Raw genomic sequence first — 27,203 nt, 5'->3', positions numbered from 1 at the left:
TGGATGGATGGATGGATGCATGCATGGATGCATAGATGCATGGATGGATGGATTAATGTTTAAAAGCATTTCCTCAGTCATCCAGTCACAAAATTATGGGGGAAAAAAAGGAATGTGTGTGTTGCCTTATCTTCGGAGTTAAATTTAGTCTTGGAAAATATAGTCATATGTTATGGGGATGTGTTCTGAGAAATGCATCCCTAAGTGATTTTATCACAAATGAACATCATAGAGCATACTTACACAAAACTAAATGGTATAACTTAACCATACACCTAGGCTATACAGCATAGCCTGTTGCTCTTAATTTACAAACCCACACAGCATGTTACTTTAGTGAATACTGTAGGCAGTTTTAACACAGTAGTATTTGTGTAAGTAAAAAATCTAAACGTGGAAGAGGTGTAGTAAAAATACAGTGTTATGGGTGTAAACTTGTGGTACCGCTATCGTATATGCAGTCTCATTCATTGACTAAAACATTGTGCAGTACATGACTATATATTGATCTAATGAGTCCCTGGAATTCATTCAGATAAACAAATAGTTTATCTACCTAAGTTTTCATTATGAGGTGGCTTCTTTGAGTCTAATGCACCAATACACTGGTGTTGATTTTAGGATTTCTGGAAGAGATTTCTTATTTTTTTATTACTTTAATTTTTGTGGTAATACTTGTATTTAAGCAAAATTTAAAAGCCTCAAACACTTATTCAATGAAAAATAAGTCTCCCTTCCATTCCTGTTCCCAAACTTGCAGTTTCTTTCCTTGGAGGTAGTTATTGGAACCATTTTCTTTCTTATGTGTCCTTTAAGGTGTAGTTTTTCTTTTTCTTTTTTTTTCTTTTGAGACAAAGTCTCTCTCTGTCACCCAGGCTGGAGTGCAGTGGCACGATCTTGGCTCACCACAGCCTCTGCCTTCCAAGTTTAAGGGATTCTTCTGCCTCAGCCTCCTGAGTAGCTGGGATTACGGGCACCTGCCACCATGCCTGGCTAATTTTTTTTTTTTTTTTTTTTTATGAGACAGAATTTCACTCTTGTGGCCCAGGCTGGAGTGCAATGGTGCAATCTCGGCTCACCGCAACCTCTGCCTCCCAGGTTCAAGTAATTCTACTGCCTCAGCCTCCTGAGTAGCTGGGATTACAGGCATGTACCACCACACCTGGCTAATTTTGTATTTTTAGTAGAGATGGCGTTTCACCATGTTGGCCAGGCTAGTCTCAAACTCCTGATCTCCGGTAATCAGCCCACCTTGGCCTCCCATAGTGCTAGGAATACAGATGTGAGCCACCGGGGCCGGTCCAAGTGTAGATTTTCTTGTCTTTAGGCAGCATTTTAAAGTTTTATTTGCCTACCTAGATCTTGCATGTTCCTTATTAGGTTTATGCCTGAGTGTTATGGGCTGAATTCGGTTCTCCCACAAAATCATATGAATCCCAAATTCCTATGGTGATGTCCTAACCACCAGTACCTCAGAATTGAGTATATTGGAGATAAGGCCTTAATAGAGATAATTGAGTTAAAATTAGTTCACTAGAGTGTACCGTAATCCAAAATAACTGATGTCCTTCTATGAAGAGGACACAGACACTCAGAGGGAAGACCGTATAAACATATAAAGATACATGGAGGGCTGGGGCCGGGTGCAGTGGCTCATGCCTGTAATCCCAGCACTTTGGGAGGCCGAGGCAGGCAGATCACGAGGTCAGGAGATCAAGACCATCCTGGCTAACACAGTGAAACCCTGTCTCTACTAAAAATACAAAAAAATTAGCTGGCGTGGTGGCAGGTGCCTAGTCCCAGCTACTTGGGAGGCTGAGGCAGGAGAATGGCATGAACCCAGGAAGTGGAGCTTGCAGTGAGCCAAGATCATGCCACTGCACTCCACCCTGGGTGACAGAGCAAGACTCCATCTCAAAAAAAAAAAGAAAAAAAAAAGATACATGGAGGGGTGGGCATGGTGGCTTATGCTGATAATTCCAATTCCAACACTTGGGAGGCCAAGACAGGAAGATTGCTTGAGCCCAGGAGTTTGAGGCCAGCCTGGGCAACACAGTGAGACCCCATCTGTACAAAAAAAAAAAAAATTAGCCGGGTGTGGTGGTGTATACCTGTAGTTCCAGCTACTCAGGAGGCTGAGGTGGGAGGATCACTTGAGCCCAGGAGGTTGAGACTGCAGTGAGCCGTGATGGTGCCCCCTACACTCCAGCCTGGGTGGGCCTTGTTTTTAAAAAAAAAAAAAAAAAAAAAAAAAAGACACATGGAAAAGGCAACCATGAATGGAAAAAAGTAACTTCAGAAAAAGCCAACCCTCTCACCTTAACTAGATTATTTTGAAGCAAATCTTAAATATCATATAGTTTTATTTGTAAATTATTTAATAACAGTGCTTTGTGAGTTTAATTATAAAACATCTTTTTATTTTTGGCAGGACATTTTGGCAGTTAGATCATGGCAACCATAGAAGAAATTGCACATCAGATTATTGAACAACAGATGGGAGAGGTATGTCTCGTTTACGGTTGATGCACTGACCCACCAAACTTTTCTAATTCCTACTAAATGCATATACCAGGTTCTGGAGTTCCAGAAATAAAAGATATTCCCTAACTTAAGATAGCTTTTCAAGCTACTGAGAGATAGTTGAATAATCAGACAATTCATAGTAGAATGTGGTAAGTTCTGTGACAGGTCATTGTATCAGGTGCAATGGGAGCACAGAAGAAAATTGAAAGGAATGAAGGGAAGGAAGGAAGGAAAGAAATTAAAGAGCTGGAGAGTGAGTAGGAATGCTTTTGGAGGGAATGCTTTTTAGAGGGTACAATCTGAGGCCAGTTTTGGTGGGATCAGTAGGAGTTCAGCGTCAATACTGACATCTTCATTTTTTTAAATGGTTGTGTCCTATTACTTAGAGATACCACATAATTTGGAAGTTCTCAAAGTATTATCTGGGACACTTCAGAGAATCAACCAGGTGAAGACCATTTTTATAATAATACTGAAATGTTACTTGCCTTTTCAGTATTGTTCTCTCCCAGGTATACAGTGGAATTTTCTACAGACTGTGTGACATGTGATGATACTATATGATGAAATGTGTCAGCATTTATAAGGTGTACATAACTCAATGAATCATTGCTTTCCGGATGACCAGTGTATAATGTTACAAAATTATGCATGAGTGAAGGATCCATTTAAATTGCAGGATAGACCAACAGATTTTAATATAGTTTATGACTCTACATTGCTGCTAACCTTTGAAAAGCTGCCACTTGTTGAGTTGATGTAGTGTCGAACAACTTTCACAGTTTGAAAAGGGTATTAAAATATCCTTCCCCTTTTCAACCAATAAATATGAAGCTGAATTTTCTTTAACATATATACATATATGTATGTATGTATATGTATATATATGGTGAAGAAATAGGTTTCCGGCTGATTTTTTGTGACCATTTTTTGTGCTCACGTGCCTGGCTGATGTTTTATATATTTTGTAGCAACAGGGTTTTGTCATGTTGCCCAGGCTGGTCTGGAGCTCCTGGGCTCAAGCAGTCCACTGGCCTTGGCCTTCCAAAGTGCTGGGATTACAGGCGTGAGGTGCTGTGCCCAGCCTTGTTATAACCAAAACAACATAGTCTAACAGATTAAATGAAGAAACAGGTATGAGATTCCAACTTCTATTAAACTAGACATTAAAGCAATTTGTAGAAATGTAAAACAAAGCCACTCTCTGCACTACATTTTTGTTTGTTTGGAAAATAAACTTTTTAGTCATTAAGAAATAGGTTATAATGGGTACAAAAAAATAGGATGAATGAATTAGACCTAGTATTTGATAGCACAACAACAGAGGGACTATAGTCAATAATTTTTTTTTTTTTTTTTTTTTGAGACAGAGTCTCGCTCTGTTGTCCAGGCTGGAGTGCAGTGGCGCGCTGTCTTGGCTCACTGCAACCTCCGCCTCCCTGGTTCAATGGATTCTCCTGCCTCAGCCTCCTGAGTAGCTGGGATTACAGGTGCCTGCCACCACGCCCGGCTAAATTTTGTATTTTTAATAGAGATGGGGTTTCAGCATGTTGCTCAGGCTGGTCTCAAACTCCTGACCTCGTGATCCGCCCACCTCAGCCTCCCAAAGTGCTGGGATTACAGGTGTGAGCCCCTGCGCCCAGTCAATAATAATTTAATTATGCATTTTAAAATAACTAAAAGTATAATTGGATTGTTTATAGCATACAGGATAAATGCTTGAGGGGATGGATGCCCTGTTTTCCATGTGATTATTATGTATTGCCTGCCTGTATCAAAACATCTCACGTACCCCAAAGATAATATACACCTATGTACCCACGAAAATTAAAAATAAATTTTAAAAGATTATGTTAACATTTAATGGGTTGTTTTTAAATGAATCAACTATTTTTAAAATTTCTCTTTGAGTTTCTAACTCACATGCAGAAAACCCCATCTCTACTAAAATACAAAAAATTAGACAGGTGGGGTGGCGGGCGCCTGTAATCCCAGCTACTCAGGAGGCTGAGGCAGGAGAATCGCTTGAACCTGGGAGGCAGAGGTTGCAGCGAGCCGAGATCGCACCACTGCACTCCAGCCTGGGCAACAAGAGTAAAACTCCGTCTCAAAAAAAAAGCTCTTTGGAACCCTCAGTAATATTTTACAATATAAAGAGTCCTAAAAGCTAAGAACTGTTTACATAATTTACTACTCTTCTCTATTGAAGGCTCTTTGGATTGCCCAAATATTCAATTATTACAATTATTATGCTGCAGCAATGTCCTTTTACTCATTTAAGCAGAATGTTTCAACCCAGGAGCAGTTGGACCATGAATGCACCAAATGCTCTTCTCTAAGAAGTCAGTATGAACTATTAGTCTTTTATCCAAACAATTTGCTTTAGACAGAAACTGATTAGTGAATCAGAACTTTGTTTTAAATTTTGCATAGAAAAGAATCTTGAAATAATTTCAGGAAAATAAAAACAGAAAAAATTTGGTACAGAAGGAACAGGATTGGAATTTTGGAAAATTAGAAACAAACGGACTTTGCCATTTTAAAATTGAATCAAGGAATTTAATTGGCTTAATGATGTTTAATCTGGGATATATTTGCTGAATAACAGAAATTCTCAATGCTGAAATAGTTCTGTGTATTCATGAACTTGTTCCTCCCCCCAGATGGCAGATGGCAGTTCTGTCCTCCCAATTGCTCAAGCCAAAATTTTATAATCATCCTTGACTCTTCTTTCTTCATATTTCCCTTCAGTCTTATCAGCATTATTTTGTTACTTCTCTCTTCTTAAAATAAATAAATAATAAATAAATAAGTAAATCCCTATTTAATTGTTTTTCACCCCCAGCATGGCTGCTACCCTGTTCCTGGTCAGTATTTCTGCCCATATGTCATAATCAGATATTGATGGTACCTGCCGTAGTGTCCTTTCTGATCTCCCTTAATTTTACTTCTGAACTTTTTTTTTTTTTTTTTGAGACAGACTCTCGCTGTGTCACCCAGGCTGGAGTGCAGTGGCGCGATCTCAGCTCACTGCAACCTCCGCCTCCCTGGTTCAAGTGATTCTCCTGCCTCAGACTCCCAAATAGCTCGGATTACAGGCACATGCCACCATGCCCAGCTAATTTTTTGTATTTTTAGTAGAGACGGGATTTCACTGTGTTAACTAGGTTGGTCTCAATCTCCTGACCTCATGAGTTGCCCGCCTCGGCCTCCCAAAGTGCTGGGGTTATAGGCATGAGCCACTGTGTCCAGCCCCTTTTTTTTGTTTTGTTTTGTTTTTTGAGGCAGAGTCCTCTGTCGCCCAGGCTGGAGTGTAGTGGTGTAATCCCAGCTCACTGCAACCTCCGCCTCCAGGGTTCAAGCGATTCTCCTGTCTCAGCCTCCCCAGTTGCTGGGATTACAGGCACCCGCCACCATGCCCAGCTAATTTTTATATTTTAGTAGAGACAGGGTTTCGTCATTTTGGCCAGGCTGGGCTTGAACTCCTGACCTCAAGGGATCCACCTGCTTCAGCCTCCCAAAGTGCTGGGATTATGGGCGTGAGCCACCGCACCTGGCCTACTCTTGAACATTTGCAGTCTGTTCTTCACACTAAATTTAGAATGCTTTTTTTATACTTCTTTTTTTTTTGAGACAGGGTCTCACTGTGTTGCCCAGTCTGGTCTCGAGCTCCTGGCCTCAAGTGATTCTCCTGCCTCAGCCTCCCAAGTAGCTGGGATTATAGATAATGTCACTGTGCCTGTCTGATTCCTTTTTAAAAAATAAAATCCTGTCACTCCTCTGCTCCAAACCCTTTGGTGGCTCTCCATTTCACACAGTAGGAAATCTAGACTTTTGTTTGGCCTACAAAGCCCTCTGAGTCCCAGCTGTCACTCAGATCCCATATTCTACTGTAATCCCTGTCTTCCCTTCTGTCTTACTCATCATATATCTCTATTGCTGTGCCTTGTGCCTCACATGTGTCAAACACCTTCCCTCCTGCCCTGGGACCTACTTATATGCTCTTGTTTCCTGTACCTGGAATGTTCTTCCCCTAGGTAGTCCTAAGCCTTGGTCTGTTTCTTCACTCAGGCCTTTGCAAAAATGACACCTCCTTAGCGTGAGCTTCCCTCATTGCCCTCATTCTGTTACTGTCTCACCTTACCTTGTTTTTCTTCATAGCATTTAGTACCGCATGACAATATTATTATTTGCTTATTTATTATCTGTCTTTCCCCACTAAAATAAAAGCTTCATGAAGGCAAAAGTTTTGTTTTATTCACTGCTACATCCCAGTATGCAGAACAGCTAATATAAATCACCCAGTTTATGTTTGTCTAAATGGAACATGGGAGGGAAAGGGAAGGAGGGAATCAAAATAGTGAGGTCAAAATGTTCTTACTATTGTACCTTTGTTTGCACATTTGTTTATTTCTGTAGGATAGAATTTTGTGGCAATAGAATCGGTAGTTTAAAAGGTACGTGTGTGTTATATTGAATATATATGTAATGATGTGCTTTTCCAAGAAGATAATTGTGTCATTAAAGAAAAATGATTGAGTTTCATTGATTATTTTTCATGATTTTGTTAGATTGTTACAGAGCAGCAAACTGGGCAGAAAATCCAGATTGTGACAGCACTTGATCGTACTACCCAAGGCAAGCAGTTCATTCTGACGAATCACGACGGCTCTACTCCAAGCAAAGTCATTCTGGCCAGGCAAGATTCCACTCCGGGAAAAGTTTTCCTTACAACTCCAGATGCAGCAGGTGTCAACCAGTTATTTTTTACCACTCCTGATCTGTCTGCACAACACATGCAGGTAAATAACTATAGAAGTGTCTTTTCCTCTTACATATAAAAAAAAAAAATTTTAATCATAAGCCCTGCCATGAAGACTTTAGATCTATGTATATTCAGTAGGAAAAAAATGCATAAAATTATGTGTAACACAGTATCTACAGTGACAGCCCTCTCCTATGGGCCACTGTACTTTCCTCACACTCATATATTTTGGGGATTCTTTGTTGCATACAATAAGATCCACTCTGGCTATTGTAGCCAGGACGACAGCCTTTAATAAAGGATATAGAGAGCTTGCAGAATTGTTAGGAAGGTTGAAGAAACAGTTCTAGGCCAGGTTTTCAAGATCGACTATTGGAGCATGCTGCAAAACTGGCTTCTAAGAGACCTCCTACTTCATAATTAGGAAATTGTCAAATCAGGAGCAGCTTTTGTAGCTGTATTTTCCAGAACCAAGCTGCCTGTGCTACAAACAGGAAGCTGCCAAATCAAGAAGTTTGGACTATAGCTGCTGGCTTCAGCATTGTGCCTCCTTTGTTGTCATGCACATCTTCATGAAATAGCAAGCAGTGCAGTCATGGTCTCCTGCTTTACTCTGGAATGAAGTAGTATATGTTAACATTACATCATTTTAGTTTTCGCTAGAATAGAAAATTACACATGATTCTTCAAAGACTCAAAAACTTTTATACACCACATGCCTGTGGTTATGTCGATGTTTTCACTGCTGGTTGCTATGATCGAATACAAATATAATGTACTCTGAAGTTTGCCTTCAGAAACTTTTTGAAGGGGGTCTACTTAGAATTGGGTTCCATCTTTTATGATGAAAAACTCACGAATATTCCTCTTTGGATTGAAAAACTCTGAATTCATAAAACATGAAATTTTGCCTATATATCCTGATATCATCTATTCATCCAATGATATTTGTATTAGTTTTGGAAATAAAGGTAGAAAGTGATACAGTCACAGATTTATAAGAAGTTGTTTTATCAACAAGACAAAAGTCACAAAAAAAGTATAACATTATATGTACCTTAATTTTTCTTGAAGAAGTAGACTTGATATTTTAGAATAGTTTTTTTGCAGAAAAACTGAGCATATAGAACAGAGTTCCCATATTACTCCCCCGTAAATACACACAGTTTCCCCTATTATTAACATTTTACATTCATGATATAATTAATGAGCAATACTGATACATTGTTAACTGAAGTTTATAGGTGTTTAGACTTTCCTTAGTTTTTGCCTAATGGCTTTGTTTGTCCCAGGATCCCATCCAGGATACCTTATTGCATCGAGTTGACATGTCTCCTGAGGCTTCTCTTGGCTAGGACAGTTTCTCAGACTTTCCTTGTTTTTGATGACCTTGACAATTGTGTGAGGAGTACTGGCCAGGTATATTGTAGGATGTGCCACCATTGGACTTGGTCTGATGTTTTTCTCATGAATGTGGGTAAATCCCTTAATCTCTCAATATCTCCTTCCAGACTTAGGAATAATAGATAAAAGATTAGCACCATTTGCAACAGGTAGGCTATTAAAGAAAAGAGTAATACTTGCCATAGATGCTTTCATAGGACATCTAGTACCAGAAGCTTAAGTACTTACTGAAGACTGATTTTTGTGGTGATATAAGAAGAAATGATGCTATATATTACATAGTAAGGGGCAGTCATTTTAAGAACCATTTAAAGTTCATAAAATCAGAAGTATTCCTGGAGGAATTCAAATGCCATACCATTTTCTTTAATTGAATTTATTTGTTCACATTTCAAGATTGAAAGAAAATGATGAAAAGGTTGAAAGATAAACCTAAAGGAAGAAACTAGTTTGCTGTTCTTGGTTTTGTTTTGTTTTGTTTTTGAGATGGAGTCTCGTTCTGTCTCCCAGGCCAAAGTGCAGTGGTGCAGTCTCGGCTCGCTGCAACCTCTGCCGCCTGGGTTCAAGCGATTCTCCTGCCTCAGCCTCCCAAGTAGCTGGGATTACAGGCACTCTCCACCACACCCGGCTAATTTTTTGTATTTTTAGTAGAGACAGGGTTTCACCACGTAGGCCAGGCTGGTCTTGAACTTCTGACCTCAGGTGGTCTGTCCGCCTCAGCCTCCCAAAGTGCTGGGATTACAGGTGTGAGCCACTGCACCCAGCCTTTTTTTGTTTTTTAAAGAAGAAACTAGTTTCCTTTGCCAGTATCTTATTAGCTGTGCCTAGTGATGAGCTTTTTAAGTCCATACCTTTGTATAGCAAGCACATCTGCATGATTATAATTACCTCAAGGAAATTTATTTATAGCCCCTTTCCTATTTAAAAGGTTTAGAGTTATCTCTTTATGCCATTATAAGCTTATTTTTGTCATGTCATTACATGTAGAAAGGTTCTGAGCTCTTGTTCTGAGCTCTTCATAGAGTACAAAGTTTAAAAATAACTTGTGAAAAAGCAACAAAGCAAGACCAACTGAATGTTCTTTAATTTTTTTAACAGAATGAGTGCTGTTGAGTAACAACAGGTTTTCGTTTTTGTTTTCTTTTTTTTTTTTTTTTTTTTTTTTTAGCTCCTAACAGATAATTCTTCTCCAGACCAAGGACCAAATAAGGTTTTTGATCTTTGCGTAGTATGTGGAGACAAAGCATCAGGTAACATTAAGAATAACCTCCTAAAAATAGAAAAAAAAAAATAACCTCCTATATGTGTCGTGTTGTTGAAATAACTACCACACTACCATGTTTCTTCTACTAAAAGTAAGAAGAGAAATAAAGGAGTATGTCATTTTTATGGTTCATATTTGTAGCCTATAACATTTAACTAATTTTTTCCCAGAGTTCTTCTTTGTTTGTGATATAGAGTCTCACTGTTGCTCCAGCTGGAATGCAGTGGCGTGATCTCAGCTCACTGCAGCCTCTACCTCCTGGATTCAAGAAATTCTCCTGCCTCGGTCTCCCAAGGAGCTGGGGCTAAGGTGCATGCCAGCACGCGTGGCTAATTTTTGTATTTTTATTAGAAATGGAGTTTCACCATGTTGGCCAGGCTGGTCTCAAACTCCTGACCTCAGGTGATCCACCCTCCCCTCCTTGGCCTCCCAAAGTGCTGGGATTACAGGTGTGAGCCCCCATGCCCAGTCCCAAAGTTCTTTATTCACTTATATTTTTTAACTTCAGTGCAATTTAATTTGATTTGTAATGAAATAAAATGCATATTTCACTTTTGAAAGTGAACATGTAAAAAAAAAAATTTTTTTTTTTTTGCGATGGAGTCTTGCTCTGTCACCCTGACTGTAGTGCAGTGGTGCAATCTCGGCTCACTGCAACCTCTGCCTCCTGGGTTCAAGCAATTCTCCTGCCTCAGCCTTCTGAGTAGCTGGGGCTACAGGCGTGTGCCACCATGCCCTGCTAATTTTTGTATTTTCAGTAGAGACGGGCTTTTGCCATGTTGGCCAGGCTGGTCTTGAACTCCTGACCTCAAGTGATCCACCTGCCTTGGCCTCCCAAAGTGCTAGGATTACAGGCGTGAGCTACCACGCCCAGCTGTAGAAACATTTTTTAATGTGAAAACTAGAAATTTTGGCAAAGGAATCATTTAAAAATAATGACTTCTGATCTTTAATAATGTATTACATTAGGCCAGGTGAGATGGCTCATGCCTGTAATCCCAGCATTTTGGGAGTGGAGGCAGGAGGATCGCTTGAGGCCAGGAGTTCAAGACCAGCCTGGGCAAAATGGCAAGACTGTCTCTACGAAAAAAAAATAATAAAACTGGTCGGGGGTGGTGGCGCAAGCCTGTAGTCCCAACTACTTGGGGATATCCCTTGAGTCCAGTAGTTCGAGACTGCAGTGAACTGTGATCGCACCATTGCACTTCAGCCTGGGCCACAGAGCGAGATCCTGTCTCTAAAAAAATTATGATAAATAAAAATAACTTCTAAAAATGTTTTTCATGTCAGAAGCTCAAAAATCAGTTTCATCTTATATGTTGTTTAAAGGGAAGAAATTCGCTTATTTCATTTCTGTCCTGAAATAATGTGACTTTTATATTTTCTTAAACATTTTCTCTCTAGGACGTCATTATGGAGCAGTAACTTGTGAAGGCTGCAAAGGATTTTTTAAAAGAAGCATCCGAAAAAATTTAGTATATGCATGTCGAGGATCAAAGGATTGTATTATTAATAAGCACCACCGAAACCGCTGTCAATACTGCAGGTTACAGAGATGTATTGCGTTTGGAATGAAGCAAGACTGTATGTATTAGCTTTTAAGGAGAAAATACTTTTTAAAGATTCCAGCAAACTACAAGAGTATTGAAATTAACAAAATGTCAAATATGTATACTTTTTAGTTTACAGTTTTCCAACTAAAAATATAAGAATACAGACATACGTATGTATTTTTTTATTTATTCTACTAATATTTATCGAATACCTGTGTAAAAAGCACGTATTTGTAGTTTGTGTTTGGCAAAAAGAATGAGACATGCAGATTGGTTGGTTTTACTAATCTAAAGCAACTTTGTTGAACTTGCACATAATTTCTAAAGATTGATGGTTATCTTTGGAGTTTAGTATGGTAGCCATGTCTCCTATTAGCAGCATTAAGCTTACCTACAGCTTATATTTATAATTGCCTGTAAATCCTATATTGTGATATAATAGTTTAACACATTTTTGTAGCTGTCCAATGTGAAAGAAAACCCATTGAAGTATCACGAGAAAAATCTTCCAACTGTGCTGCTTCAACAGAAAAAATCTATATCCGAAAGGACCTTCGTAGCCCATTAACTGCAACTCCAACTTTTGTAGCAGATAGTGAAAGTACAAGGTAAAGTAAAACAGACACTGAGTAGCTGGTCATTTTGTTTTTCTTCCCAATGAAACTCAGGCCAAAATTTGTGCTGATTTGTTACAGGTCAACAGGACTGTTAGATTCAGGAATGTTCGTGAATATTCATCCATCTGGAGTAAAAACTGAGTCAACTGTGCTGATGACATCAGATAAGGTGTGTTTAGTACAATTTAAAGCTTAGATATTTTTAAGCATTTTAAAATGTTTTCCTAATCACTTCCTTTGCTTTGGTAAATTGCTTTGTTCTTAAATATTCCATATTACAAGTTGCTTTTTTTTTTTAATATAAATTAGAAATGTTCGGCTGGGCACAGTGGCTCACACCTGTAATCCCAGCACTTTGGGAGGCCGAGGCACATGGATCGCTTGAGGTCAGAAGTTCAAGACCAGCCTGACCAACATGGAGAAACCCCGTCTCCAGTAAAAATGGAAAAATTAACTGGGCGTGGTGGCGCATGCCTGTAATCCCAGCTACTCGGGAGGCTGAGGCAGGAGAATCGCTTGAACCCGGTAGGTGGAGGTTGCAGTGAGCCGAGATAGTGCCATTGCACTCCAGCCTGGGCAACAAGCGTGAAACTCTGTCTCAAAAAAAAAAAAAAAAAAAAAATCAGAAATGTTCATAATTTCACTAGGATGATTATCCCTTCAACATGAAAGCAACAAACACATACTCTTCCCTCATCTTGAAATACGAGTCCTCAGTAAAAGAAATTTATTATATGTGTAAAATTCTTTTTTTTTTTTTTTTTTTTTTTGGAGATGGAGTCTCACTCTGTTGCCGAGGCTAGAGTGCAGTGGCACAGTCTCGGCTCACTGCAAGCTCCGCCTCCTGGGTTCCCGCCATTCTCCTGCCTCAGCCTCCTGAATAGCTGGGACTACAGGCACCTGCCACCACACCCAGCTAATTTTTTTGTATTTTTAGTAGAGACGGGGTTTCACCTTGTTAGCCAGGATGGTCTCGATCTCCTGACCTCGTGATCCACCCGCCTTGGCCTCCCAAAGTGCTGGGATTACAGGCGTGAGCCAGCACGCCCAGCCGTAAAATTCTTAATATTTCTTTTATGCTCCCTTACAGATTTGTTAGTGCCAAAATACTTTTTTTATTTTTTAGTGCCAAAATACTTAAAATATTTCAGGTAAAAGGAAATTCTTGGCTCACCTCCATCAAAATATTTACTTGAGTCAAGAGTAGGAATAGGACTGCAAGAGCTCTCCTTTTATGTATCCAAGTCACCCAGTTCTCTTAGAGATTGGAGCAGCTCTGTGTTAGACCAAGGGTCTAAAGGAAAAACAGTTTGTTTATTTAAATTGAACATGAAGAGTTTCTGTACTTGTCAGAAGCCCTTTGGGAGAACAAGAAGCAAAAATTTCTCCTGAAAACTCATATCTGAAAACAGATTTTAGGAAGCCTACAATCAGGGTTTCTCTCAACCATGTTTGTTTTTTAAACAGGGTCCCCTCTTGTCACCCAAGCTGGGGGTACAGTGGTGGTACAGTAATGGCTTGCTGCAGCCTCGTCCTCTCAGGCTCCAGGGATCCTCTCACCTCAGCCTCCCAAGAAGCTAGGGCTGCAGGCACGTGACACTGTGCCTGGCTAATTTTTCCTATTTTTGTAGAGACCGAGTTTCATTGTGTTACCCAGCTGGTCTTGAACTCCTGGGCTCAAGTGACCCTCCCACCTCAGCCTTCCAGATTGCTGGGGTTATGTGCATGAGCCTCCCTACCTAGCCGGGATCTGATTTTTTTTTTTTTTTTTTGAGACGGAGTCTTGCTCTGTCACCCAGGCTGGAGTGCAGTGGCCTGATCTCGGCTCACTGCAACCTCCGCCTCCTGGGTTCACGCCATTCTCCTGCCTCAGCCTCCCGAGTAGCTGGGATTACAGGCGCCCGCCACCACGCCCGGCTAATTTTTTGTATTTTTAGTAGAGACAGGGTTTCACCGTGTTAGCCAGGATGGTCTCAATCGCCTGACCTCATGATCCGCCTGCCTCGGCCGCCCAGAGTGCTGGGATTACAGGCGTGAGCCACTGCGCCCGGCTGGGATCTGATTTTATATAACCTGTAAGATTATTTGTCCTGTTTATGCAAGATTTGTTATATATTTGTCACTTGATGCTTTAAGGCGCTCTAAATACTTAGGCTCTGAAATCAAATTTCATCTACCACTTACTAGCTATATAACATTAGGCAAGTTATTTGACCTCTTAGTGCCTCACTTTCTCATCTGTAAAATAAGAGTAATAAAAGTATCTATCTTACAGTTTGGGCTTTAGCATGTAATTGCTAGGTGAGGCAGTGGCCTCTTGCCATATATTTTGGAAAACTTCACTTAGCCCTGTCTACATGATTCAAGGTTAGAATGATAATTGGTTTTACTGACATATTAACTCCTTTAAGAAAGGAAGGGAACTAGGTTTCCTTGACAAACTACTCTGCCCAGACACTGTGCTCACTTGTATATCTTTGTATTAAATTGTTATGACAACCGTATGGTAAGCTTCTCTGATAAATTGCCCCAAAACTCTGAAGTCACAAGATGAAAGTTTTCTATGTTGGCTAAGAGCCTTTAGGGGCAAAAACTTAAGAATCTAGTTAGATATGTTGCTAGATAGAAGAGACTACATAAGCTTCTAAGTTTTAGGTGAATATTAAAACATTTAAAATTGTAACTAATGTACTTTTTATTCAAATATAAGAAAATTTCTTGGGGCAGTGCTTAACATTATGGGCTTTTCTGGGCACAGTGGCTCAAGCCTGTATCCCAGCAGCTCAGGAGGCTGAAGTTGAAGAGTTCCTTGAGGCTAGGAATTTGAGACCAACCTGGGAAACATAGTGAGACTCTGTCTCTAAAAATAAAAAAATTACCCAGGCATGGTGGTGCATGCCTGTAGTCCCAGCTGTTTGGGAGGCTGAGGCAGAGGATTACTTGAGCCTAGGAGTTCAAAGCTGCAGTGAGCTATGATCCTGGCACTGCACTCCAGTCTAGGCGATAAGAGTGTCTATAAAAAACACTGTCTCTTAAAAAAAAAAAGCATAGACTTTGGCAGTCAGCCAGTCCCACCTCTACTATTTGGGTCATTTTTCTGGTTAGCAAAAGAGGAATGATGATTTCTATTTCAGAGTTGTTATGGGAGTTAAATAAAATGCATATATAGGTATTAATTATGTAAGTACATGATAACTGGTAGGGTTTTCAGTAAATGATTTTTGGACCATTGATTAATTTGGAGAAGGCACAAAAATTATTTTATTCTACTGATTCACCAAAATCTCACAGAAACTGATTGTTACAATAAATGAAACATCATGGGAACATATGTGTTATTTTAGTATTAAGAACACCAAAAAGGGCCAGGCGCGGTGGCTCACGCCTGTAATCCCAGCACTTTGGGAGGCCAAGGCGGGCAGATCACGAGGTCAGGAGATCGAGACTGTCCTGGCTAACGTGAAACCCTGTCTCTACCAAAAATACAAAAAATTAGCTGGGCATGGTGGCGGGCGCCTGTAGTCCCAGCTCCTCAGGAGGCTGAGGCAGGAGAATGGCGTGAACCCAGGAGGTGGAGCTTGCAGCGAGCCAAGATTGCGCCACTGCACTCCAGCCTGGCGACAGAGCAAGACTCTGTCTCAACAACAACAACAACAACAACAAAAAAAAAACACCAAAAAGAAAAAACCATGAAGAAAGTATTAATAAGAAGATACCATTAAGGGGTTGGCCCAGTAGGCCATAGAAGGCAACTTAAAAGGCTTCTCATTAGGTTAGGATGGGAAAGGATTTACAAAAGAATTTAATAAATTTAAATCAAATATATAAAGCATCAAATATATGAAAATCTATGAATTAAAAATTATACTCAGAAAACCTCATGTATCACAATTAGAAATTGCTAGGATATCAGCTTCTTGCTCTGAAAATTGATAACAAAGTAAAAGAAAAATAAAGCACTTACCTGCCTTTCCTGTACAAATTATATTTCTGAGTTGTCAAAAGAGTTGAGAGAAAATTCTTTTTTATAAAAGAATTGTAGCTAATGCACAAGTAATATACACATTTTCAACAAACATTTAAAAAATGAAGACAAGCCGGGCACAGTGGCTCATGTCTGTAATCCCAGCACTTTGGGAAACTGTGGCAGGTAGATCACTTGAGCCCAGGAGTTTGAGACCAGCCTGGGCAACATGATGAAACCCCATCTCTACAAAAAATTTAAAAATCAGCTGGACATGGTGGTATGCGCCTGTAGTCAGGAGGCTGAGGTGGGAGGATCACTTGAACCCAGGAGTTGGAGGTTGCAGTGAGCTGAGATCACACCACTGCACTCCAGCCTGGGTGACAGAGTGGGACTCTGTCTCAAAAAAAAAAGACAAATCGAAAGATCAGTATCTTACCTATATAAAGAGAGTTTTCAACTCCAGTGACAAAAAAGAGAATAATGGGTAACTAATCTATTTCTTTTAATGTTTGTGTTTAACACAGTGCCTTTTAACACATTTAATTAACACAGTGTCTGGCAAAAGTTGGCATCCTAGGAAGTCTGTTCAACAATTCATTTGCCGTTTTTTCCCCCACTCTTCACTAGTATTCTTTATATTCCATACAAGTTTATAGTTTGTATAGTAAGTTTTAGAAATTGTACTTAGGAGGCTGAGGCAGGGAGGATCACTTGATACCAGGAGTTCAAGACCAGCCTGGGCAACACAGCAAGACCCCATCTCAAAAAATGAAAAAACAACCCAGGCATAGCAGTGCACACCTGTAGGCTCAGCTGCTCAGGAGGCTGAGGTAGGAGGATCAGTGAGCCCAGAAATTTAAGGATGCAGTGATCTGTGGTCGTGCCACTGTACTCCAGTCTGGGTGACAAGGGAGAACTTGTCTCAAAAAAAAGTAACATATACGGCCGGGCGCGATGGCCCACGCCTGTAATCCCAACACTTTGGGAGGCCGAGGCAGGCAGATCATGAGGTCAGGAGATCAAGACCATCTTAGCCAACATGGTGAAACCCTGTCTCAGCTAAAATACAAAAAATTAGTTGGGCATGGTAGCATGTGCCTGTAATCCCAGCTACTTGGGAGGCTGAGGCAGGGGAATCGCTTGAACCTGGCAGGCAGAGGTTGCGGTGAGCTGAGATCATGCCACGGCACTCCAGCCTGGTGACAAAGCAAGACTCCATCCCAAAAAAAAAAAAAAACAAACAAAGTAACATATAAACATTTCTTAAGAAATACACCTGATGTTTTTAAACTTGTATTTTCCTCAATAAATTTCTGAAAGCTCAGCCCTTTAACTTTCCAGGTTTCATTTATCATACTGTTCTTTTGTTGGCATATCATAATCTATAATTGGATATTTCAGATTGAAAAAATTGTGATACCAATTCACAGAATTTTAATACCCTTTCTTTTAAAGGCTGAATCATGTCAGGGAGATTTAAGTACATTGGCCAGTGTGGTTACATCATTAGCGAATCTTGGAAAAACTAAAGATCTTTCTCAAAATAGTAATGAAATGTCTATGATTGAAAGCTTAAGCAATGATGATACCTCTTTGTGTGAATTTCAAGAAATGCAGACCAACGGTGATGTTTCAAGGTAAGGTATCTTTTGATTATCAATGTCCTTTTGTTTACATGTCTTTCAGTATTTCTTAAAACATTTTTATGTTAAATGCTATTTATAAAAGTTTCAGAAAACAAATACAGGTTGATTATCTCTTATCTGAAATGCTTTGTTCAGACCAGAAACATTCAGATTTCAGATTTTGGAATGTTTGCATTACTCTGGGTACCATGCAGGCCTTTCTGACCTTTTCAAAAATATCTTTACACCACAAAGAAGAGAATATGCAAAAATCCACAGTGAGTAATACACATAGGTCTTGGCTCCTTATGGGGAATCGGGGGAACTTGCCATTGGCATGTCTGCCTGTACATGTGCCATTTTATCATCCTTAGTGGGCGTGCTTACTTGGGGGAATCTGGGCGTATACAGAAAAGATTTATCTCAGCTGGGAGGATCTTTTTTCCCTTGGGGACAGGGAATAAACACTGAATAAACTGTTATACACCTGCTTTTTGACTGCAACCCATCGTGAGAGGTCAGGTGTGAAATTTCCACTTGTGGCATCATGTTGGTGCTCAAAAAGTTTCTGATTTTAGAGCATTTTGGATTTTAGTATTAGGAATGCTTAACCTACATTTCTATTTTCACTTAGAAAATTTAAGGCATAGTAAGTTTTAACTGAAAACCTGCATTCATTATGAAAGGTTATATTCTAAATGACAAAATCAGTAAATGAATATTAGATTAGAAATGTGGTCTTAAAACTTAGGAATTTTTTCTTCTAAAGATGAAGATGTGTATGGAGAGCGAAACACTTGTCTTTCTAGGCAATCATATTGATCCTGCTCAATTTCTAGTGATGAAAATTAATGTAAAAGATTTAGTTTAATCAACTACAGTTTTAAGTTACAGTTGAAGAAAGTAGTATCAGAATTCTGTTTTTTATTCTGTAAATATTAATGCTTAGGATATAGAAACAATTTATTCAGGGTTTTCCTACACTGCGTTTATCATTTAAAATATTGAATAAGCTGAACACATTAGTGTATAGGAGGCTGAGGCGGGAAGATCACTTCAGCCTGGGATTTTGAGTCAACCGGCAACTAGACCCCATCTCTAAAGGAAAAAAAAAAGATATGATAAAAATATGCTGAATTGGCCGGGCACGGTGGCGTATGCCTGTAATCCTACCACTTTAGGAGGCCGAGAGGGGTGGATCACCTGAGGTCAGGAGTTTGAGACCAGCCTGGCCAACATGGTGAAACCCCATCTCTACTAAAAATGAAAAAATTAGCTGGGTGTGGTGGTGCATGCCTGTAATCCCAGCTACTTGGTAGGCTGAGGCAGGAGAACCGCTTGAACCCCAGAGGTGGAGGTTGCAGTGAGCCGAGATCATGCCACTGTACTCTAGCCTGGGCGACAGAACGAGAGTCTGTCTCAAACAACAACAAAATATAATATATATACTGAATAAACTACATTTAAGAGTCACAATAAGTAATGCTTTGTTGAACATGAGATTTTAAGAAACTCTAGGAGGCCTACTGAAAAATATGGGGAACTATTTTGAGTAATTATTTGCTAACATTAGTTTGTTATTATTCTAATATCAAACTGTTACAGTTTAGATTTAGCTATGTGACCACACATTTTAAAATACTCTCTGCTCGGGTGCAGTAGCTCATGCCTGTAATCTCAGCACTTTGGGAGGCCAAGGTGGCAGGATTGCTTGAGTCCAGGAGTTGGGAGACCAGCCTTAGCAACATAGTGAGACCCAGTTTCTACAGATAATTTAAAAATTAGCTGAGCATGGTGGTGCGCACATGTAGTCCCAGCTACTCGGGAGGTTGAGGTGGGAGGATCGCTTGCTTGAACCCAGGAGTTCAGGATTACAGTGAGCCATGATCATGCCACTGCACTCCAGCCTTGCTGACACAGGGAGAATGTGTTTCAAAAATAAACATGAGTAAAATTGTTTTCTGAATTTTTAAATAAAATTTAAGACCTATTGTACTGTGTATAATAAAGTTGACATAAGTTCACCCTTGTTCTAAGTAACTTTTGTATACAAAATAAATAGGCTGATAGTCTTGTAGTATCATATATATATATCATATATATAATGTTCTTAAAAAATAATTCATTAAAAAGAATTTCGTTTAATTGAGACAGGGTCTTGCTGTGTCACCCAGGCTGGAGTACAGTGGTGTGATCATAGCTCACTGCAGCCCTGCCCTCCTGGGCTCAAGTGATAAAATATATAACTTTTAAAAACATATTATTATACGAAAATATGAAGATGCTTCTCCCCCTTAATTATGCAAGATTTTAGAAAGAGACTTTAGGCCAGGCATGTGGCTCATGCCTGTAATCCCAGCACTTTCGAAGGCTGAGGCGGGCATATCACTTGAGTTCTAGACCAGCCTGGCCAGTTTTTTAGGCTTAAATCTTAATTCCAGAATCCTATGTAGAATTGTTATTTTATTGCAGTGTTTGGTCAAGCTCACAGCTTCTGATGTCTTCATACAGGGCATTTGACACTCTTGCAAAAGCATTGAATCCTGGAGAGAGCACAGCCTGCCAGAGCTCAGTAGCGGGCATGGAAGGAAGTGTACACCTAATCACTGGAGATTCAAGCATAAATTACACCGAAAAAGAGGGGCCACTTCTCAGCGATTCACATGTAGCTTTCAGGGTATTTCTATATGTTTTTTTTAACTTGTATGTTGTGTTGCTTGATTTTGATCTACCTTTCAAAAATCAAAGTATGTTTGTTGTGCTTTTAAAGTCAGAAATATCCCTGATAGAATTTCAAAACAGCAGCTAAAACATACTCATCTGGGCCAGGCACAGTGGCTTATGCCTGTAATCCTGGCATTTTGGGAGGCCGAGGTGGGCAGATCACCTGAGGTCAGGAGTTCGAGACCAGCCTGACCAACATGGAGAAACCCCGTCTCTACTAAAAATACAAAATTAGCCAGATGTGATGGCGCATGCCTGTAATCCCAGCTACTCGGGAGGCTGAGGCAGGACAATCGATTGAACTCGGGAGGCGGAGGTTATGGTGAACCGAGATCACGCCATTGCACTTCAGCCTGGGCAACAAGAGCAAAACTCTGTCTCAAAAAAAAAAAAAAAAAAAAAACTCATCTGCATATAGAAACAAAATGTCTTTAGGCTTTTCTCTTCTGTTTATCAAGATACTGAATAAGCTGGGCATGTTAGTGTGCATCTATGCAGGAGGCTAAAGCCTTATGTAGATAAGATAATGGCGTAATAAAGCATCCTGTTAAGTCAGTTATAATAGCAGTTATTGCATTTAAAAGTTAGCTTTTATAACTTTTCAGCACATTTTGTTAAACTTTAAGTATTGGCATTCATGATGTGTTGAATGGACTGCTTTTGTTCAATGCCTAGCTACTACTATATTGTAATCAATAAGACCCAGATAGTTTGCTCTTACCATAGTAACTACAAAGAGCTCCATTTGTTATGTATCATCTTAATTAGCTGGCTTCCAGCATTATTATAAGATACAAATTGGCCAGGTGCAGTCGCTCCCACCTGTCATTGCAGTACTTTGGGAGGCTGAGGCCAGAGGATTGCATGAGTCCAGGAGTTGGAGACCAGCCTGGGCAACATGCCGAGACCTCATCTCTATTATAAATTAAAATTACATAATAAAATTTAAAAAGATACAAATTATTTAATATATTTTAACTTTTAGTTTTTAACTTACACTTTTTAGCCATTTTGGAGAAGGTACATTTATAATTTATTTTGTTCCCATAAATAATTGTGGGTTTTGCCATTACTTTTAAGGCTGCAATTACTTTTTCACCAACCTAATTTATTTATGACAGAAACAATACATGCAGAATACTAGAAATAATACATGTAGAAGACTAGAAAATCACTTTCTACTATTTGATTTGTCATTCAAATAATGCTTGGACAGAGTTATAGCCATGCTCACTGTGGAGACCTTACATTACGATCATGTTTTGACTCCTCCATTTTAACCACTCAGCTGTGGATACTCTTAGCAAGATGTATGCAAAGGGATTGAATGCATATAGATTTCACTTAGCAATATATAGCAGTCCTGGAATACCTGAGGGTGACTGCTCATACTTTTACTATAGATTATAAAATTCCATGGATTTTTTTAGGAGAATATGTACAGCTATCAAATAAATATGTATACCAGTAGAAATTATGAGTGCAAAGTAATATTTGTATCTATAAAATTTGACTTGGTAGAAATAGCCACAGAGAAAACTCTGTGGCTTAAAATAGTGTAATTTGATGTAGTCAATAAAATGTATCAGTGAAGCCAATTTTTATGTAAAATTTTACCAGAGATAATTTACATGGAAAAAATTAGAAATTTTTTTTCTACACTCTACAGGAAAAATTTTTATGAGTGCTATAAGAAAAAGTAATTGGAATAATCAGTATCATTCTAAAAAATTATGGTAAGATTTATGGACAAGGGTGGAGCAAGGCAAAACTTGATTTTTCCCATTGTTCTTTCGTATTCTAAATAAAAGATACTCTTTTGTTTTCTTAGGTTTATGTTCTGCTTTGGATTTAAATGGGAGGAAGGATGAAATGAGACAGATGTAGGAACAGGACCCATTGTGAGGGAAAAGGACCAGAGTGCTCTTTAGAAAGTAGGGGTAGTTTACCTGTTTATTGTTGATGTTGGTCCTCAAAGTTTTTGATTGCTTGAAATGTTTTGGACAGAAGAATTTGGCAAATTACAACTTTTTTTTCTTCTTAGGATTGGCTTTTGTCATTCCCATCTTTGTCTTCCTAAGTATCCTCACAGTCAGCACTATAAAGTTTCTTACTCTCCTGAAAAGGACCACTTCATCTTTCTCGAAGTCTTACAGCCTTGTGAAGTCAAATGTTTTACTTTTCAGTGATTTCCCTGCTTAGCTCCTAGAGTCTGGTAATTTCATGGTTCTCACATTGAAGTTTTCTGATCATGGGTTTCAAGACCTTACATCTGTAATCAAAGAACTCAATCCTTTCTTACTTGCTGAGCTGAATAGCATTTTGTTCCTCTGTTGCATTTCTATGTACACTGTAGTTTGCAGCATATTTTCACATACACTGTTTCCTTTGGGCCTCAACACATATGCTGAGGTTAGAATTTTTAATTTTTTTTTTCTTTGTGAGATAGGGTCTCACTCTCACCCAGGCTGGAGCGCAGTGGCATAATCACAGCTCACTGCAGCCTCGACCTCCTGGGCTCGAGGGATTCTCCTGCTTCAGTCTTTCATGTTGCTGAGACCACAGGCATGTGCCACCACACCCAGCTAATTTAAAAAATTTTTATGTAGAGATGGGATCTCACTTTGTTGTCCAGGCTTATCTTATACTCCTGGCCTCAAGTGATCCTCTCACCTTGGCCTCCCGAAGTGCTGGGATTACAAGTGTAACCTACAATACCTGGTAGGGTTAGAATTTTTATTCTCATTTGGTGGATGAAGAAAGAGATGTAGAGATTTTTAGTGTCTTGTTCAAAGCAATCTTGGTAGTAAGGAGAAATAGTCTAATAATGAAACTTGAAGTTTGATTTTGAAAAATCAAGGGCAGTAGTAATATTTAAGATTTTTATTGGCCGGGTGTGGTGGCTCACACCTGTAATCCTAGCACTTTGGAAGGCCTACGCAGGCAGATCACCTGAGGTCAGGAGTTCGAGACCAGCCTGGCCAACATGACGAAATCCCGTGTTTACTAAAAATACAAAAATTAGCCAGGCGTAGTGGCGCATGCCTATAACCCCAGCTACTCAGGAGGCTGAGGCAGAAGAATTGCTTGAACCCGGGGAGGCGGAGGTTGCCGTGAGCCAAGATTGCATCACTGCCTTCCAGCCTAAGTGACAGAGCGATACTCCATCTTTAAAAAAAAAAGAAAAGGATTTTTATTAAACTTCATAATTTTTGGTATGATTTCATGTACTTTATTTTACTTGATTCTTAAAATCTCCTTAGAAGATTTTAAGAATATGGTAGGTCATATTCCCATTTTAGAAATTACATACATGCAACAGAAGTGAGGTGGTTTTGGAAATTGCATATACTTATTTCTAAAATTTTATTATCTTCATATTAGAGTCAGTCTTTCTGGTCACCCATGTTTGCAACTTTAGAGGCAATTACTCTCCCTAAGCCTCACTCCTCTCATTCCATAACTGAATTTTAACCATTCCATTGCTTGAATTTCTCCCTTCCGCTTCATTTCCTTCACCATATTTTAGGCCTTTTAAAATTCCTTTCTTGATTTGTTACCCTAATATCTTCGCTTCCAGTCTTTCTTTTCCATCTTGTCCTGTGTGCTGGTACCAGCGTTATATTTGTTAAAAATCAAATTATGTCACTCTGCTACTTACCAGCCTTCAGTAGCTTCCCATTGCCCATATGTTATGAAATTAAGTCCGGTCTCTATAACTTGACCTTTTAGGGCCCTCCACATTCTGACCCAGCTGCCCATGGTTTCTCACACATGTTATTAGCTTTCTTAGCCCTTTTCTATAGCTCATTCAGTTTTTATTTTATTCTTCCACTGAGACAATAGCACTTACTGGTTCCCAGTGAACTCTAAGTAAATAGTTACTGAATGAATATGTAATCTAGGGTCATACTGGTAATTAGGCGAAGTGATTAACAAAAAGTTGGAAGCAGAATCCAGATCTCCTAACTCAAATGATTTTTTTCTATTTGTGTGGAGATGAGGTTTCACTATGTTGCCCAGGCTGGTCTCAAACTCCTGGCCACAAGCAATGATCTTCCCACCTCGACCTCCCAAAGTGCTGAGATCATAGGCCTGAGCCACTGTGCTTGTGCTCAGCCTCCAAGGATTTTGTTTTTGTTTTTTTGAGACAGACTGGCTCTATAGCCCAGGTTGGAGTGCAGTGGCGTGATCGCGACTCACTGCAACCTCTGCCTCCCAGACTCAAGCCATCCTCCCAGCTCAGCCTCCTGAGTAGCTGGGACTACAGGCATGCACCACCACTCCCAGCTGATTTTTCTATTTTTTTTTAAAAACAGACGAGGTTTCATCATGTTGCCCATGCTAACTCATGAGCTCCAATGATCCGCCCACCTCGGCCTCCCAAAGTGCTGGGATTATAAGCGTGAGCCATCCCACCCGGCCATCCAGTGATTTTTTAAAAGCTATATCGGCTGGGCAGGGTGGCTCGCACCTGTAATGTCAGCACTTTGGGAGGCTGAGGTGGGTGGATCACGAGGTCAGGAGTTCAAGACCAGACTGACCAACATGGTGAAACCCCATCTCTACTAAAAATACAAAAAAAAAAAAAAAAATTAGCCGGGTGTGGTGGCGGGCACCTGTAATCCCAGCTACTCAGGAGGCTCAGGCAGGAGAATTGCTTGAACCCGGGAGGCGGAGGTTGCAGTGAGCCAAGATGGCACCACTGCACTGCAGCCTGGGCGACAGAACAAGACTGCATCTCACACACACAAAAAAAGCTATATCACGCAGGCTGATATAAGATTTCAATACAGAAACTGCTAGAAAGATAATTGTAGAAGCAACTAATAACTTCTAAAACAGATTGGTCAGGTTTAGTTCTTGTCAGTGCTCTTTAAAAATTCACTCAATATATTGAACTTTTCTAATTTGAAAAATGTGTATAATTCAATTTATAAACCTAAAGATCTACAGGCATTTTGGGGAAGCTCACTCTTTATCTAGGAATAAATCTTTGTCTTTTCAGTCTCAAAGACTTGTGAAATGGACTATTGTTTCTTCAGCCAACATTAGCTTTCTGATTCAGAATACTAGAGTTTTATTGAGCATGTAGAACAGATTATGAAACATTTTCTCTCTTTATAAGTTAACATGGTGTAGTAATATTTTAAATAATGAGTCCCTTTAGTGTGTGTTGTAAACTATTTCCATTTTATGATTAAAGCAGCAGAAAGTTTTCAGAGTTACCACCACTGTTGTGTAAAGCAAAACCATTATATCCAGTGTCTACACATTACAAGTATTAATATTTTATTTAAATGCAATTTTAAACTATTTTGCAAGGGATTTTTTTTTTTTTTTGAGACAGAGTCTTGCTCTGTCTCCCAGGCTGGAGTACAGTGGCACAATCTTGGCTCACTGCAGCCTCCACCCCCTGGGTTCCAGCTATTCTTGGCACCTCAGCCTCCCGAGTAGCTGGGATTACAGGCGCACACCGCCATGCCCGGCTAATTTTTTGTATTTTTAGTAGAGACCTGGTTTTACCTCGTTGGCAGGCTGGTCTTGAACTCCTGACCTCAAGTGATCTGCCTGCCCTGGCCTCCCAGAGTGCTGGGATTACAGGCCTGAGCCACCACACCTAGCCTTACAAAGGACTTTTTTGTTGTTGTTTTGCATCTTACTTGCCCCTTCCCCCAAAACTAGTAATTTTTGGTAATTCCCTTAGTTTTTCAGACTTTCTTTTTACTCACCTTGGGTAATTCTGAAAAGATATGATATATTTTGTTTTTTAAGATGTGGTCTTGCTCTGTCACCCAGGCTGGAGTTCAGTGGCACAATCCTGGCTCACTGCAACCTCTACGTTCTGGGCTAAAGGGATCCTTCTGCCTCAGTCTGCTAAGTAACTGGGATTACAGGTGCACACCACCATGTGCAGCTAATTTTTTCATTTTTAGAGATGAGGTCTTACTGTGTTTCCCAGGTTGGTCTCAAAATTCCTAGGTTCAAGCAGCTCTTCCACCTCAGCCTCCCGAGTTGCTGGGATACAGGTGTGAGCCATCACTCCTGGCTAAATTTTTAATTTTTTATTTTGTGTGTGGGTTTTTGTTTTTGTTTTTGGTTTTTTTTTGTAGAAATGGGTCTTGTTATGTTGCCCAGGCTGGTCTTGAACTACTGGCTTCAAGCAATCCTCTCACCTTGGCCTCCCAAAGTGCTGGAATTACAGGCACGAGCCACTGCGCCCAGCCAAGAATTGTCTTAAATAATTGTATTTTAACTTACTGCTGTAGTAAACCTTTCTCAAACATTCTTAAATATGTAAAAAATTTTCTTCTCACTTACAGAATTTCAACTATTAATTGCCCTTTTGTTTTATTACTTGGTACCATTTATAAATAGGTAAACCATTCTTGGCTAATAATGAACAAAGGCAGGGTTTTTTTTTTACATTTTTATGTAACTTTTCTTTGTTTCAAACCTCAAGCCTTTTAGATAGAAGATACCTTTGAGAGGCCAGGTGCGGTATTTTAGATAGCAGATACCTTTGACAGGCCAGGTGCGGTGGCTCACGCCTGTCATCCCAGCACTTTAGGAGGCCCAGGCGGGTGGATCACCTGAGGTCAGGAGTTTGAGATGAGCCTGGCCAACGTGGTACAACCCCGTCTCTACTAAAAATACAAAAAAAATTAGCGGGGCCTGGTGGCACACGCCTGTAGTCCCAGCTACTGGGGAGGCTGAGGAAGGACATTCATTTGAACCTGGGCAGAGAGCTGAGATCA

The 27,203-nt window shown here is 39.8% G+C and overlaps 1 protein-coding gene across 5 annotated transcripts in view; it reads left to right on the top strand.

Moving 5' to 3' along the window:
* The window catches only part of NR2C1 (nuclear receptor subfamily 2 group C member 1), a 52,387-nt gene that overhangs the window by 4,776 nt on the left and 20,408 nt on the right, over window positions 1–27,203 (top strand). For all 5 annotated transcript variants that reach the window (XM_063593570.1, XM_034934250.3, XM_008960346.5 and 2 more), the window contains exons 2-9: window positions 2,432–2,505; window positions 7,098–7,328; window positions 9,864–9,945; window positions 11,364–11,543; window positions 11,973–12,120; window positions 12,208–12,298; window positions 17,552–17,733; window positions 20,233–20,398. In XM_063593570.1, coding sequence (XP_063449640.1) covers window positions 2,452–2,505; window positions 7,098–7,328; window positions 9,864–9,945; window positions 11,364–11,543; window positions 11,973–12,120; window positions 12,208–12,298; window positions 17,552–17,733; window positions 20,233–20,398 — 1,134 coding nt within the window. In that variant the 5' untranslated portion in view covers window positions 2,432–2,451. The remainder of the gene's footprint in view (window positions 1–2,431; window positions 2,506–7,097; window positions 7,329–9,863; window positions 9,946–11,363; window positions 11,544–11,972; window positions 12,121–12,207; window positions 12,299–17,551; window positions 17,734–20,232; window positions 20,399–27,203) is intronic.

Source organism: Pan paniscus, chromosome 10 (assembly GCF_029289425.2).
Source record: "Pan paniscus chromosome 10, NHGRI_mPanPan1-v2.0_pri, whole genome shotgun sequence".
Lineage (NCBI taxonomy): Eukaryota > Metazoa > Chordata > Mammalia > Primates > Hominidae > Pan > Pan paniscus.
The sequence above is the reverse complement of the archived record's forward strand: the minus strand, read 5'-3'. Positions and strand labels throughout refer to the sequence as shown.